The following is a 13,511-nucleotide window of genomic DNA, read 5'->3' as shown; positions in this document are numbered from 1 at the left end:
ATTGACAAAGTGAAACTCATATATATCGTGGATTAATTACACAAAAAGTAAAATAGTTCAAGCCTGTATTTGTTTTAATCTTGATGATTACGGCTTACAGCTCATGAAAACCCCAAATTCAGTATCTCATAAAATTAGAATATGACATAAAACCAGTGAAAAAATGAATTTTATACAGACATGTTGGCCTTCTGAAAAGTATGTTCTTGTACATGCAGTCAGTACCTGGTTGGGGCTCCTTTTGCATCAATTGCTGCATCTATGCGGCGTGGCATGGAGTCGATCAGCCTGTGGCACTGCTGAGGTGTTATGGAAGCCCAGGTTGTTTCGATAGCGGCCTTTAGCTCGTCTGCATTGTTGGGTCTCGTGTCTTAACTTCCTCTTGACAATACCCCATAAATTCTCTATGGGGTTCAGATCAGGCGAGTTTGCTGGCCAATCAAGCACAGTAATCCCATGGTCATTGAACCAGGTATTGGTACCTTTGGCAGTGTGGGCAGGTGCCAAGTCATGCCGGAAAATGAAATCAGCATCTCCATAAAGCTTGTCAGCAGAAAAGCTTGTCAGCAGAAGGAAGCATGAAGTGCTCTAACATTTCCTGGTAGACGGCTGAGTTGACTTTGGACTTGATGAAACACAGTGGACCAACACCAGAAGAAGACATGGCTCCCCAAATCATCACTGACTGTGGAAACTTCACACTGGACATCAAGCAACTTGGATTCTGTGCCTCTCCACTCTTCCTCCAGACTCTGGGACCTTGATTGCCAAATTAAATGCAAAATTTACTTTAATCTGAAAAGAGGACTTTGGACCACTGAGCGACAAACCAGTTATTTTTCTCCTTAGCCCAGGTAAGACGCTTCTGACGTTGCCTCTGGTTCAGGAGTGGCTTGACACGAGGAATGCGACAGTTGTATCCCATTTCCTGGATACGTCTGTGCGTGGTGGCTCTTGATGCACTGACTGCTGCCTCAGTCCACTCCTTGTGAAGCTCCCACACATTTTTGAATGGCCTTTGCTTGACAATCCTCTCAAGGATCCAGTTATCCCTGTTGCTTGTGCACCTTTTCCTACCACACTTCTTCCTTCCATGAATATGCTTGGATACAGCACTCTGAACAGCCAGCTTCTTTAGCAATGATATTTTGAGGCTTTCCCTCCTTGTGGAGGGTGTTGATGACTGTCTTCTGCACAACTGTCAAGTCAGCAGTCTTCCCCATGATTGTGAAGCCTACTGAACTGGACTGAGAGACCATTTAAAGGCTCAGGAAACATTTGTAGGTGTTTTGAGTAAGTTAGCTGATTAGTGTGACACCTTGAGTCTACAGTTTTCACAATATTCTAATTTTCTGAGATACTGAATTTGGGGTTTTCATGAGCTGTAAGCCGTAATCATCAAGATTAAAACAAATACAGGCTTGAACTATTTCACTTTTTGTGTAATTAATCCACGATATATATGAGTTTCACTTTGTCAATTGAATTATTGAAAATACTTAACCTTTCCACAATATTCTAATTTATTGAGCTGCACCTGTATATCTGTGTAAATGATTAGAGGATCAGGTGGTTGAAGGCAGGCAAGCTTGTATCAATGGTTTATTCTAACCAAATATCGCTGGACCCAGGAGCACCAACCATCTTATGTACGCATGTTCACAGATACAAAAACAATGGTAGACAAAACATGACAAAAACAGCATTCCTTTTCATGGTTAATAAATTAATATTTCAGTTGCATCAAATAATATCCTTATCATCAAAGACAAAACAACTGCAGCAGAGGAAAAGGACTAATTAGAATACATCAATAACACCAAATGAGAATTCATCCAAAAATCATCTCTGGGTTGACAATATCTGTCATTTTGAGCAGATGTCATCAAAACCATCAATTGATAGGGAATGGGGATAGACACCAAACCACATGCAGGGAAAACACCAACAATAACAACAAACTAAAAACAACACACCCCCAGAGTCTAGACCTGAGAGATATATCCTTTCAGTTTTGTTTATGAAATGGCATGGCAGCAAACAAGAGCACCCCCCCCCCCAAAAGACATGCAGGCTGTGTGGAGTCGCAAGCATAGAAAACATTGCATACACACATACACTCAAACGTTCAAAAGTTTGGGGTCACTTAGAAATGTCCTTGTTTTCGAAAGAAAATCAATTTTTTGGTCCATTAAAATAACATCAAATTGATCAGAAATACAGTGTAGACATTGTTCATGTTGTAAATGGCTATTGTAGCTGGAAACGGCTGATTTTTTATGGAATATCTACATAGGCGTACAGAGGCCCATTATCAGCAACCATCAGTCCTGTGTTCCAATGTCACATTGTGTTTGCTAATCCAAGTTTATCATTTTAAAAGGCTAATTGATCATTAGAAAACCCTTTTGCAATTATGTTAGCACAGCTGAAAACTGTTGTGCTGATTAAAGAAGCAATAAAACTGGCCTTCTTGAGACTAGTTGAGTATCTGGAGCATGAGCAATTGTGGGTTTGATTACAGGATCAAAATGGCCAGAGACAAATAACTATCTTCTGAAACTCGTCAGTCTATTCTTGTTCTGAGAAATGAAGGCTATTCCATGCGAGAAATTGCCAAGAAACTGAAGATCTCGTACAACGCTGTGTACTACTTCCTTCACAGAACAGCGCAAACTGTCTCTAACCAGAATAGAAAGAGGAGTGGGAGGCCCCGGTGCACAACCGAGCAAGAGGACAAATACATTAGTGTCTAGATTGAGAAACAGACGCCTCACAGGTCCTCAACTGGCAGCTACATTAAATAGTTCCCGCAAAACACCAGTCTCAACGTCAACAGTGAAGAGGCGACTCCGGGATGCTGGCGTTCTAGGCAGTTGCAAAGAAAAAGCAATATATCAGACTGGCCAATAAAAATAAAATGATAAACTTGGATTAGCAAACACAACAACCATTGGAACACAGGACTGATGGTTGCTGATAATGGGCCTCTGTACGCCTATGTAGATATTCCTTTTTTTTTTTTTTTTTTTTTTATCAGCCGTTTCCAGCTACAATAGCCATTTACAACATTAACAATGTCTACACTGTATTTTTGATCAATTTGATGTTATTTTAATGGACATCAAAAATTGCTTTTCTTTTCGAACACAAGGACATTTCTAAGTGACCCCAAACTTTTGAACGGTGGTGTATGCAAAGACACACAGATAGTGAGTGAAGAAGTGAAGTTGGTGGAGATACAGATAGAGACACAGGTACAGGCGTAGAGTAGTGGGCTCTACCTGCCAGCTTGTCAGCTAGGGGAGTGAGGACAGAGTCAGGCAGGAGAGGGTAGTGGTGATGGATGAGGACAGGGGCACTTTTAGCGCTGCGGATAAAGGCTTGGGACAGGAGGCTGTCGCCCGTAGAGCAGCTACGCATGGCTGAGGGACGGACGGCCGCCACAGAGAGAGAAGAGAGAAGGGAGGAGAGGAAGGAGAAAAAGGAGGGAGGGGAGGTGAAAGAAGTAAGGGGGAAGGAGAGAGGATAATAAAAGAGAGAAGGGTAGGGGGTCATGAAATAGAGGGACAGAGAGGAAATGGATAGAAAAGGTGTTTAGAAACAAGGGGAAGGTAAAAAGGGGGAGAGAGGAAGAAGGAGAGAAGGTGAGAAAGTGAGGGGGAAAAGTGAGGACGGTGACAGCAAGGCAGAGAGCAGTGACCTTCAGAGAGAGGAGGACAAGGAAAAGGCAAAGGTGACAAGCTGCTGTGTGGAGGCAGGTGGCTGTCTGTCTGGTTGTCTGTACCTCAGGAGCCAGGTCACAGAGCCCTCCGTGAGCCAACACAACCCTCCTGCTCAGTTTAACGATTCTTCACTGGAGGACTCCTACACAGCACCCATTTCCCATTGAATTGATTATTTCTAAATGGCTAAAATAAGAATAACTTGCCTAGGTCAATTTGACGACAGTTAATAGTAGCATTGGCTATCACACCAAAACCTTAAAATGCGCCATGTATAGATCTACTGGAACCATTACATTCAGCAATTTAAACAATCCATAAAAGATACCATAAACACTTTGACACGAGGTTAAGACAACCAACCCTCCAATATGTAGACATAGTTTCCCCTGATAAATATGATGGCTTGACACTAACCCACAGTCTTCTGGCGTATGGTGTTCCTGGCCTTCTCCATGCCCGGGGAGCCAGCGGTGGTGGCACTGCGCTGCCTCATGGCTGCTGCCTGGCCGCTCCCACTCCCAGGCTGGTCCCTGCTCCAGCCCTTAGAGAACGAACGGTCCACAGCCATCTTCTGGCCCTCGTGAGCTCCCCCTAGTGACCAACACAGAGAGGGAAAGATCGGGTACAGGTTGGTACGTCGCTGTAGTGTTCAATAGAAAGGGAGGGAGGAAGGGAGAGGGAGGGAAAGAGATAGAGAGTGATGGAGAGAGGAAGCAGTGTGTCCATCAGAGTGAGTAAAGCAGTGACAGAGTTGTACCTTTTCCCTTGTGTTTCTTCTGTTTCTGTTCGCTCAGCTTGTCCAGGGGCAGCTCGTTGAGGTCCAGACTGAAACGTTTAAAAGGGGCCAGCACTCACTTAGATTGAGTTACAATTTGAACCTCTGTTTAATATTATTTTCTTTTCAACATGTCTTAACAAAACGCTTCGGCTTTCGCCTTCCTCAGTGCGTGTGTGTTGAGCACGTTCTCTCCTGTTTTTACCTGTACAGGTTGCGGGCCAGAACCTTGGTGAGCGTCTCCATGGTGAGGGACCACTCTGTGACCAGCTCCTCCCAGCAGGTGAGTGAGGACAGCACGGCCAGCAGGTCGTCCCACAGCTCCCTGGAGATGTACACGTTCAGGTTCCCTTTGATCCACGCCACTATCAGGGTCTACCAGAGGAAGAGGCAGAAAGACTAGCATGAAAAGTAGAAACATCCCTTTGTTAGGTTTCATGTGGAGGAAGGTTATGGAGGCTTTCTCAAAAGTCTTTGCCCGATTCCTTGTGTCCTCCTCTTCTGTCCTTTCCCAAATTATTCTCTAATTGTCAGCGGGAAGCGAGGAGATGTTTCAAGGAATCAAGATAAGACCATTGAGAAAGCGCCCTCATGTGGTTAGTCACAGTGTCTGTCCCAAATGGCACCCTCTTCCCTCTATAGTGCAGTAGTTTTGACAACAGCCCTATGGGCCCCTGGTCAAAAGTAGTGCACTATATAGGGAATAGGGTGCCATTTGGGACGTACACACTGTATGTTGTGAGTGCTACGCTGGGTACCTGAAAGACTGCCCCGGCCAGTCTCCCTGAGAGGGTCATGTTCTTCTTGCCGTGGGGCATGATGGAGGGAGGTCTCTTCATCACACACTCGGTCACCCTCAGCAGCACCAGCAGGATCTGCTCCCTGCAGACAGACAGACACATCACAAGTGAGAAGTGGTCACATAGGGATATGTTGCACAAAAAGTGGAAAGGCCCTACCACTCCACCTTGGCCCTAACTCTTCTATAGGTATAAGAAATAATATGTAAGCTCCCCCACTACACTGCTTATACCTATCCAGACCCTTCAGATCTGCAAACGTTGAAGGGTTAGGGCTAATGGGAGTTGTAGGGAACAAATTGGGTCTGGCCGTAAATGTATGCTACACTTCCTCATTAAAACCCATGGGCTGCTCAGTTAGTGTTGTGCTGTACCATGTCTTCTGGTCCATGGTTTCATGCATGACCAGGCTGCGATAGATGTTAAGGACTCTCTTGCACATGTCAACATGTTCCTCCAGCAGCATCTTCAGCTCGTTGGCCGGTTCCAGCAGAAACACATTGGCCGAGTTGGTGACAAACACCTGGGGTGGAAGAAAGAGGGAGATGACGGTGGTGAACAAAAGCATTGAACTGGACAGTATTGGATGGAAGTTAGTGATCATTACAGAACTACTTTATATGGTTGCCTATTCTGCATAGTGTGTGTGTGTTGGCCAATAGAACATACCTGTAGAGTTGGCTGAACACCTGCATGCACACTGTACTCAAGCAGCTCTTTCTCAGACACTTTATTCACCCTCTGAGAGGACACAGAAAGAAGAGCAAATACACAACATGTGTTAGACTGAGAGACCATGAAGATAGGCTCCATCATGTCTACTTCTTGGTCTAGAGGGTCGTGTTCATTACCAAACGTAAGAAAACAGACTGAAACATGAGTGACTACCTGGACTCATTTTTGTTTCCCCATTGCAAATGGTTTTCCTTAGTGTGCCCTAATGAATAGGACCCTCGTGGTTCCATCCTCACCCACCCAGAGCCCTAGCTCCAGCCCTCACCTCCTCTTGGCCTTGCAGGGGTACAGGCTCCAGGTTAACCTCTCCAGCAGTAGAAAATATCCTCTCCTCCTCCAGCTCCCTCATAAACACAGGCTTGTCCTCCTGGGCAAACCACTCCTGGTACACCCGCACGACCTTCCTCATGGCTGCAGCCTCACACATCGGCAACAGGAAGGCCTGAGGAGAGAGGACAACACAACAATGTCACTGTGCTGGATTAAAATGGAGCAGTAGTAGTAGTAGTAGTAGTAGTAGTAGTAGTAGTAGCAGTAGCAGTAGCAGTAGAAGTAGCAGTAGTAGCAGTAGTAGTAGCAGTAGCTCCTGCAGTAGTCCCTTTTGGGTAGTGTAACTTTGAGAAAACGTTTGATTTCACCTCATTTTAACATTCTGTCATGAACATCACGTTCAACTTATTAAAAAACATGTTTTCCCATCTCAAGAGGTTAAATAAAAAAGAAAATATATAGTAAGTGCCAAATAAAGTTAAAGGGTTGGCGATTTCATCTTAAAATCAGCCATAAATCCCCTTGGAGAATGGAAGGTTGTGTGCAACAGGAAGGGGCAATTGAATGCAAGCTTCACAAAAATGTTTAAGAAATGTCTAGCCTGTCTATCTATGACTAATAGTTGATGTGTTATGCTCGACCCACTCAGTTTTCCACCACAAAACACCAGAAACTGCCAAAAAGAGTAGAACCAGCTCACCTGCTTTTACACTATGATTTGACTATTAGATGTTCAATGTTTCTTTTGAAAACATTATTTAAAAAGGACGTTTTACCATATTAAAACAAGAGTTCAGTTCAAGTGACCTTAAAATGAGGGACAGGTTTTTTTGACCTTACAATGAAGCACTAATCACATGAAATAAATCATCTTTAGAAATGACTTTGTCAAAACAACGAAATAACTAAGGCTATACACTAATCACGTTTCCATCCACAGTTGTTATGCGAATAAAGTCATACCGAAAAGAAGAAAAGAAAATCACATCTGTGATGGAAACAGGAATTTTCAGTACAATTGTATAAATGCCGACAGATAATTTGTTCGTTCGACATGGTGGGATCTTTTTGTATCGGTAAAATTATTAAGTGAGAAATGGCAGTGGAAACACCTTTATGCGCAAATATTGAACCATCATATCGAAGTAAACTTGGAGTCACGCGATGATATGGTGTGTGGTCCTCCCACTACGACTTGGGAAACCATGCAGTTTATTAGGTTACAGATGAAATAACTTATGATGAACTTCACAGGGTGGTGACATGCCAAGACCAGAGTAGGCACATTTGCTATTTAACGCAGTGTGACAAAACTATCGGTAGAGTTGAAAATGAGATGGGAACACACTGAACGTTAGATATTTATTAGGTTTATGAAAACTTAAGTGAAAAAAGTACATTGTGTGCAATACGTAATCACACACTGATTTTTATCTGCAACAAGTCCGTTTGGTGGAAACAATCCACTGGTGGGAAAATGCGCATATTTTCTTTATTCGGATTTTAGAATAGTCGCATGAAAAACTCTCGCAAATTGGATGGAAAACTAGTGGAGAAAATTGGGGGTTAAGTGGGTTAAAATCTTTCTAGAAGTCACAAAGGGCACAGAGGTACATGTAAAACTGCTGAATATTGGCACTTTAGCAAGTCTTTATTCATATTAAAAAAATCGGATTTAATGAATTTTCCATGTGGTCTATATTAAAGGGCACTTCATTTAAAGCTGCAATATGTAACTTATTGGGCGACCCAACCAAATTCACATAGAAATGTGAGATAGATCTGTCGTTCTCATTAAAAGCAAGTCTAAGAAGCTGTAAATAGATTCTATGCGCGCTATATCTATGCTTCCCGTTCTTACATTTCTTTTTTGCGTCTTTTACTTTCGGTTTGTACACCAGCTTCAAACAGCTGAAAATACAATATTTTGGGTTATGGAAAATATATTTCACAGTGGTTTAGATGGTACAATGATTCTCTACACTGTCACATCGTTCCATCTCATATTGCTCAAATAAACAGCAAACCTGGTTTCAAAAACAGATAAAGCAACACCTCACGGCACAATGCCTCTCCCCTATTTGACCTAGATAGTTTGTGTGTATGTAGTCTACATGTGCCTTTAAAAAATGTTTTATGTAGTTCTGTCCTTGAGCTGTTCTTGTCTATTAATGTTCTGTATTATGTCATGTTTCATGTTTTGTGTGGACCCCAGGAAGAGTAGCCGCTGCTTTTGCAACAGCTAAATGGGGATCCTAATAAAATACCACAAAATACCAAATACATAAACTGAAAATTAGGCTATTATAATTTTAGCAACTAGGAAATGGCGGAGCAATATCGGCATAGTGCAGCTTTAATATAACAGGCCTTTACAATTCAATATTGGTGCCCAATTTCTACTTAAAATATTTTAAAAAGGACCAAAAGGGGATTTTGTGTAACGACCCAGTAGTAGTAGTAGAAATGTATTGATCCCAAGGTGTGAAATGTATTTATTACAACGAGCAAAACACAATGTACTGTGTGAGTAAGTGTGCTGTACCTGTCGGAAAATCTCAGTGATGAAGTTGACGTTGGTCCTGGAGGAACAGAGGACTCTTCTCACAACCTCCATGTCAGTGAGGTGCTCCTCGTCCATACTACACAGGCTGGAGGAGCTGGGCTCCCTCTCGGTCAAGGTGGAGGTGTTAGAGTGGGACTGCTCCTGCTCACAACCCATCCCTCCATCCAGGCTGTCTGCCCTGGGGCCTAAGTCGTCCCCCAGCCCATGTCCCCGCGCTGCCAGCCCAGCTGCTGCCCTCTGGAAGACATCCAGAGAAACACAATCATCAGTGACCACCGTTACAGCTTCGATAAGGCCTGGTAAATATATGTAACACAATGCATGTGTTGGAGGTTCACTAGTAAAACCCACAGACCGAGCAATATCACAACTCAAAAGCTGTCCCAGAGGCTGTGTTTAATGTGAAGATATAATTATGCTAACCCTACATACCTCTTACCTTCCCTCAGGTGTGCTGCTGCCTGCATGACCTACCTATATGTTTTTTGGCACACTCTCTCTATGATACCTAGACAGGGATGGAAAATATTGCATGGCACAACATTTGGACAAGGGCTAGTAAAGATTGTTGTCCAGTAGCCCGGCTGGCCAGTGCCCAAAAGTTCCATCCATGTACCTAGATATAATATATACGTTGTGCTAACAATGGCAAACTCTCCCCTCAGGTGGGTGTAGTACAATGATTACCTGGATGTTTTTTGGCACGCTCTCCCTCTCTCCATCCACCCCAGGGATGTGTGTTCCAGTGTTGGAGCGTGGCTCCAGCCAGAAGGACACCAGCCAGCGGATGAAGATGACCCGGGCGTTGAGGAGGCTCTCCTTGGTACAGTACACTGCCTCGTTGGTCTCTGGGTCTCTCTTCACTACACTGTAGTAAGGCTTTGGTCTCATTGATGGAACCTCTGGAGGGGTGACAGACGGAGAGATTGAATAGAGAATGCAGATGTTTCGCTATTACCCTTTTCACACCATTGTGCTACCTACCCGTACTGTGCTGGCTCTGATATTTACTTTCCAACATGGTTCAAGCATATGGTCAAATCAAATCAAATTGTATTGATCGCATACATATATTTAGCAGATTTTATTGCAGGTGTAGCGAAATACTTGTGTTCCTAGCTCCAATGGTGCTTTAATATCTAGCAATACACAACAACAAACACAAAGCTAAAATGAAAAGAACGGACTTAAGAAATATAGAAATATTAAGACGAGCAATGTCGGAGTATGTACAGTGCATTCAGAAAGTATTCAGACCCCTTGACCCCAAAGGTGCTTCAACAAAGTACTGAGTAAAGGGTCTGAAAACGTATGTAAATGTGATATTTTATTTATATATATAAATTTTTAAAAAATAGCAGACATTTCTAAAAAACTGTTATTGCTTTGTCATTATGGGGTATTGTCTGTAGATTGATGAGGGAAAAAAACGATTAATCCATTTTAGAATAAGGCTGTAATGTAACAAAATGTGGAAAAAGGGAAGGGGTCTGAATACTTTCCGAATGCACTGTATGTGTGTCCTCACCTCAGTGTATGCATGTATGTATGTACATATGTACAGTGGGGAAAGAAAGTATTTAATCAGCCACCAATTGTGCAAGTTCTCCCACTTAAAAAGATGAGCGAGGCCTGTAATTTTCATCATAGGTACACGTCAACTATGACAGACAAAATGAGAAAAAAAAATCCAGAAAATCACATTGTAGGATTTGTAATGAATTTATTTGCAAATTATGGTGGAAAATAAGTATTTGGTCACCTACAAACAAGCAAGATTTCTGGCTCTCACAGACCTGTAACTTCTTCTTTAATAGGCTCCTCTGTCCTCCACTCGTTACCTTTATTAATGGCACCTGTTTGAACTTGTTATCAGTATAAAAGACACCTGTCCACAACCTCAAACAGTCACACTCCAAACTCCACTATGGCCAAGACCAAAGAGCTGTCAAAGGACACCAGAAACAAAATTGTAGACCAGCACCAGGCTGGGAAGACTGAATCTGCAATAGGTAAGCAGCTTGGTTTGAAGGAATCAACTGTGGGAGCAATTATTAGGAAATGGAAGACATACAAGACCACTGATAATCTCCCTCGATCTGGGGCTCCACGCAAGATCTCACCCCGTGGGGTCAAAATGATCACAAGAACGGTGAGCAAAAATGCCAGAACCACACGGGGGGACCTAGTTAATGACCTGCAGAGAGCTGGGACCAAAGTAACAAAGCCTACCATCAGTAACACACTACGCCGCCAGGGACTCAAATCCTGCAGTGACAGACGTGTCCCCCTGCTTAAGCCAGTACATGTCCAGGCCCGTCTGAAGTTTGCTAGAGTGCATTTGGATGATCCAGAAGAGGATTGGGAGAATGTCATATGGTCAGATGAAACCAAAATAGAACTTTTTGGTAAAAACTCAACTCGTCGTGTTTGGAGGACAAAGAATGCTGAGTTGCATCCAAAGAACACCATACCTACTGTGAAGCATGGGGGTGGAAACATCATGCTTTGGGGCTGTTTTTCTGCAAAGGGACCAGGACGACTGATCCGTGTAAAGGAAAGAATGAATGGGGCCATGTATCGTGAGATTTTGAGTGAAAACCTCCTTCCATCAGCAAGGGCATTGAAGATGAAACGTGGCTGGGTCTTTCAGCATGACAATGATCCCAAACACACCGCCCGGGCAACGAAGGAGTGGCTTCGTAAGAAGCATTTCAAGGTCCTGGAGTGGCCTAGCCAGTCTCCAGATCTCAACCCCATAGAAAATCTTTGGAGGGAGTTGAAAGTCCGTGTTGCCCAGCGACAGCCCCAAAACATCACTGCTCTAGAGGAGATCTGCATGGAGGAATGGGCCAAAATACCAGCAACAGTGTGTGAAAACCTTGTGAAGACTTACAGAAAACGTTTGACCTGTGTCATTGCCAACAAAGGGTATATAACAAAGTATTGAGAAACTTTTGTTATTGACCAAATACTTATTTTCCACCATAATTTGTAAATAAATTCATTAAAAATCCTACAATGTGATTTTCTGGATTTTTTTTCCTAATTTTGTCTGTCATAGTTGACGTGTACCTATGATGAAAATTACAGGCCTCTCTCATCTTTTTAAGTGGGAGAACTTGCACAATTGGTGGCTGACTAAATACTTTTTTTCCCCACTGTATGTATGTACATTGATGTATATCAAGGCTAGTTCAGCTCGGCTCAGTAGAGTCAAAAGGGTATCAATGGACTTTATGCACACTGCACCGCTATAGTATAATGCAAAACTAAAATCTACTTTAGTACATTGCCTTGCAAAAGTATTCATCCCCCTTGGCGTTTTTACTATTTTGTTGCGTTACAACCTGTAATTTAAATTGATTTTTAATTTGGATTTCATGTAATGAACATACACAAAATAGTCAAAATTGGTGAAGTGAAATGAAAAAAATTACTTGTTTCAAAAAATTCTAAAAAATAAATAATGGAAAAGTGGTGTGTGCATATGTATTCACCCCCTTTGCTATGAAGCCCCTAAATAAGACCTTACCTTCAGAAGTCAAATAATTAGTTAAATAAAGTCCACCTGTGTGCAATCTAAGTGTCATATGATCTGTCACATGATCTCAGTATACATACACACCTGCCCTGAAAGGCCCCAGAGTCTGCAACACCACTAAGCAAAGAGTACCACCAAGCAAGCGGCACCATGAAGACCAAGGAGCTCTCCAAACAGGTCAGGGACAAAGTTGTGGAGAAGTACAGATCAGGGTTGGGTTATAAAAAAATATCTGAAACTTTGAACACTATTAAAAAATTGAAAGAATATGGCACCACAACAAACCTGCCAAGAGAGGGCCGCCCACCAAAACTCACGGACCAGGCAAGGAGGGCATTAATCAGAGAGACAACAAAAGAGACCAAAGATAACACTGAAGGAGCTGCAAAACTCCACAGCGGAGATTGGAGTATCTGTTCATAGGACCACTTTAAGCCGCACACGCCACAGAGCTGGGCTTTACGGAAGAGTGGCCAGAAAAAAGCCATTGCTTAAAGAAGAAAATAAGCAGATGAGGAGATGAGACTAAAATTGAGCTTTTTGGCCATCAAGAAAAACGCTATGTCTTGCGCAAACCCAACACCTCTCATCACCCCGAGAACACCATTCCCACAGTGAAGCATGGTGATGGCAGCATCATACTGTGGGATGTTTTTTATCGGCAGGGACTGGGAAAAAGGTAAGAATTGAAGGAATGATGGATGCCTCTAAATACAGGGAAATTCTTGAGGGAAACCTGTTTCAGTCTTCCAGAGATTTGAGACTGGGACGGAGGTTCACCTTCCAGCAGGGCAATGACCCTAAGTATACTGCTAAAGCAACACTCGAGTGGTTTAAGGGGAAACATTTAAATGTCTTGGAATGGTCTTGTCAAAGCCCACCCCTCAATCCAATTGAGAATCAGTGGTATGACTTAAAGATTGCTGTACACCAGCGGAACCCATCCAACTTGAAGGAGCTGGAGCAGTTTTGCCTTGAAGAATGGGCAAAAATCCCAGTGGCTAGATGTGCCAAGCTTATAGAGACACCCCAAAAGACTTGTAGCTGTAATTGCTGCAAAAGGTGGCTCTACAAAGTATTGACTTGGGCGGGT

The 13,511-nt window shown here is 42.9% G+C and overlaps 1 protein-coding gene across 4 annotated transcripts in view; it reads right to left on the bottom strand.

Moving 5' to 3' along the window:
• Positions 1–13,511, bottom strand: part of ralgapa1 (Ral GTPase activating protein catalytic subunit alpha 1) — a 94,816-nt gene that overhangs the window by 60,971 nt on the left and 20,334 nt on the right. For all 4 annotated transcript variants that reach the window (XR_005995369.2, XM_041848003.2, XM_041848001.2 and 1 more), the window contains exons 9-17: positions 9,562–9,776; positions 8,854–9,111; positions 6,304–6,480; positions 5,973–6,044; positions 5,678–5,826; positions 5,262–5,385; positions 4,709–4,878; positions 4,486–4,553; positions 4,143–4,319 (exon numbers count right to left, since the gene is read on the bottom strand). Coding sequence is in view for 3 of the 4 variants with exons in the window: in XM_041848003.2 (XP_041703937.2) it covers positions 4,143–4,319; positions 4,486–4,553; positions 4,709–4,878; positions 5,262–5,385; positions 5,678–5,826; positions 5,973–6,044; positions 6,304–6,480; positions 8,854–9,111; positions 9,562–9,776 (1,410 nt within the window). In the remaining variant the exon portion in view is untranslated. The remainder of the gene's footprint in view (positions 1–4,142; positions 4,320–4,485; positions 4,554–4,708; positions 4,879–5,261; positions 5,386–5,677; positions 5,827–5,972; positions 6,045–6,303; positions 6,481–8,853; positions 9,112–9,561; positions 9,777–13,511) is intronic.

This window comes from Coregonus clupeaformis, chromosome 25 (genome assembly GCF_020615455.1).
Source record: "Coregonus clupeaformis isolate EN_2021a chromosome 25, ASM2061545v1, whole genome shotgun sequence".
In the NCBI taxonomy this organism is placed as follows: Eukaryota; Metazoa; Chordata; class Actinopteri; order Salmoniformes; family Salmonidae; genus Coregonus; species Coregonus clupeaformis.
The sequence above is the reverse complement of the archived record's forward strand: the minus strand, read 5'-3'. Positions and strand labels throughout refer to the sequence as shown.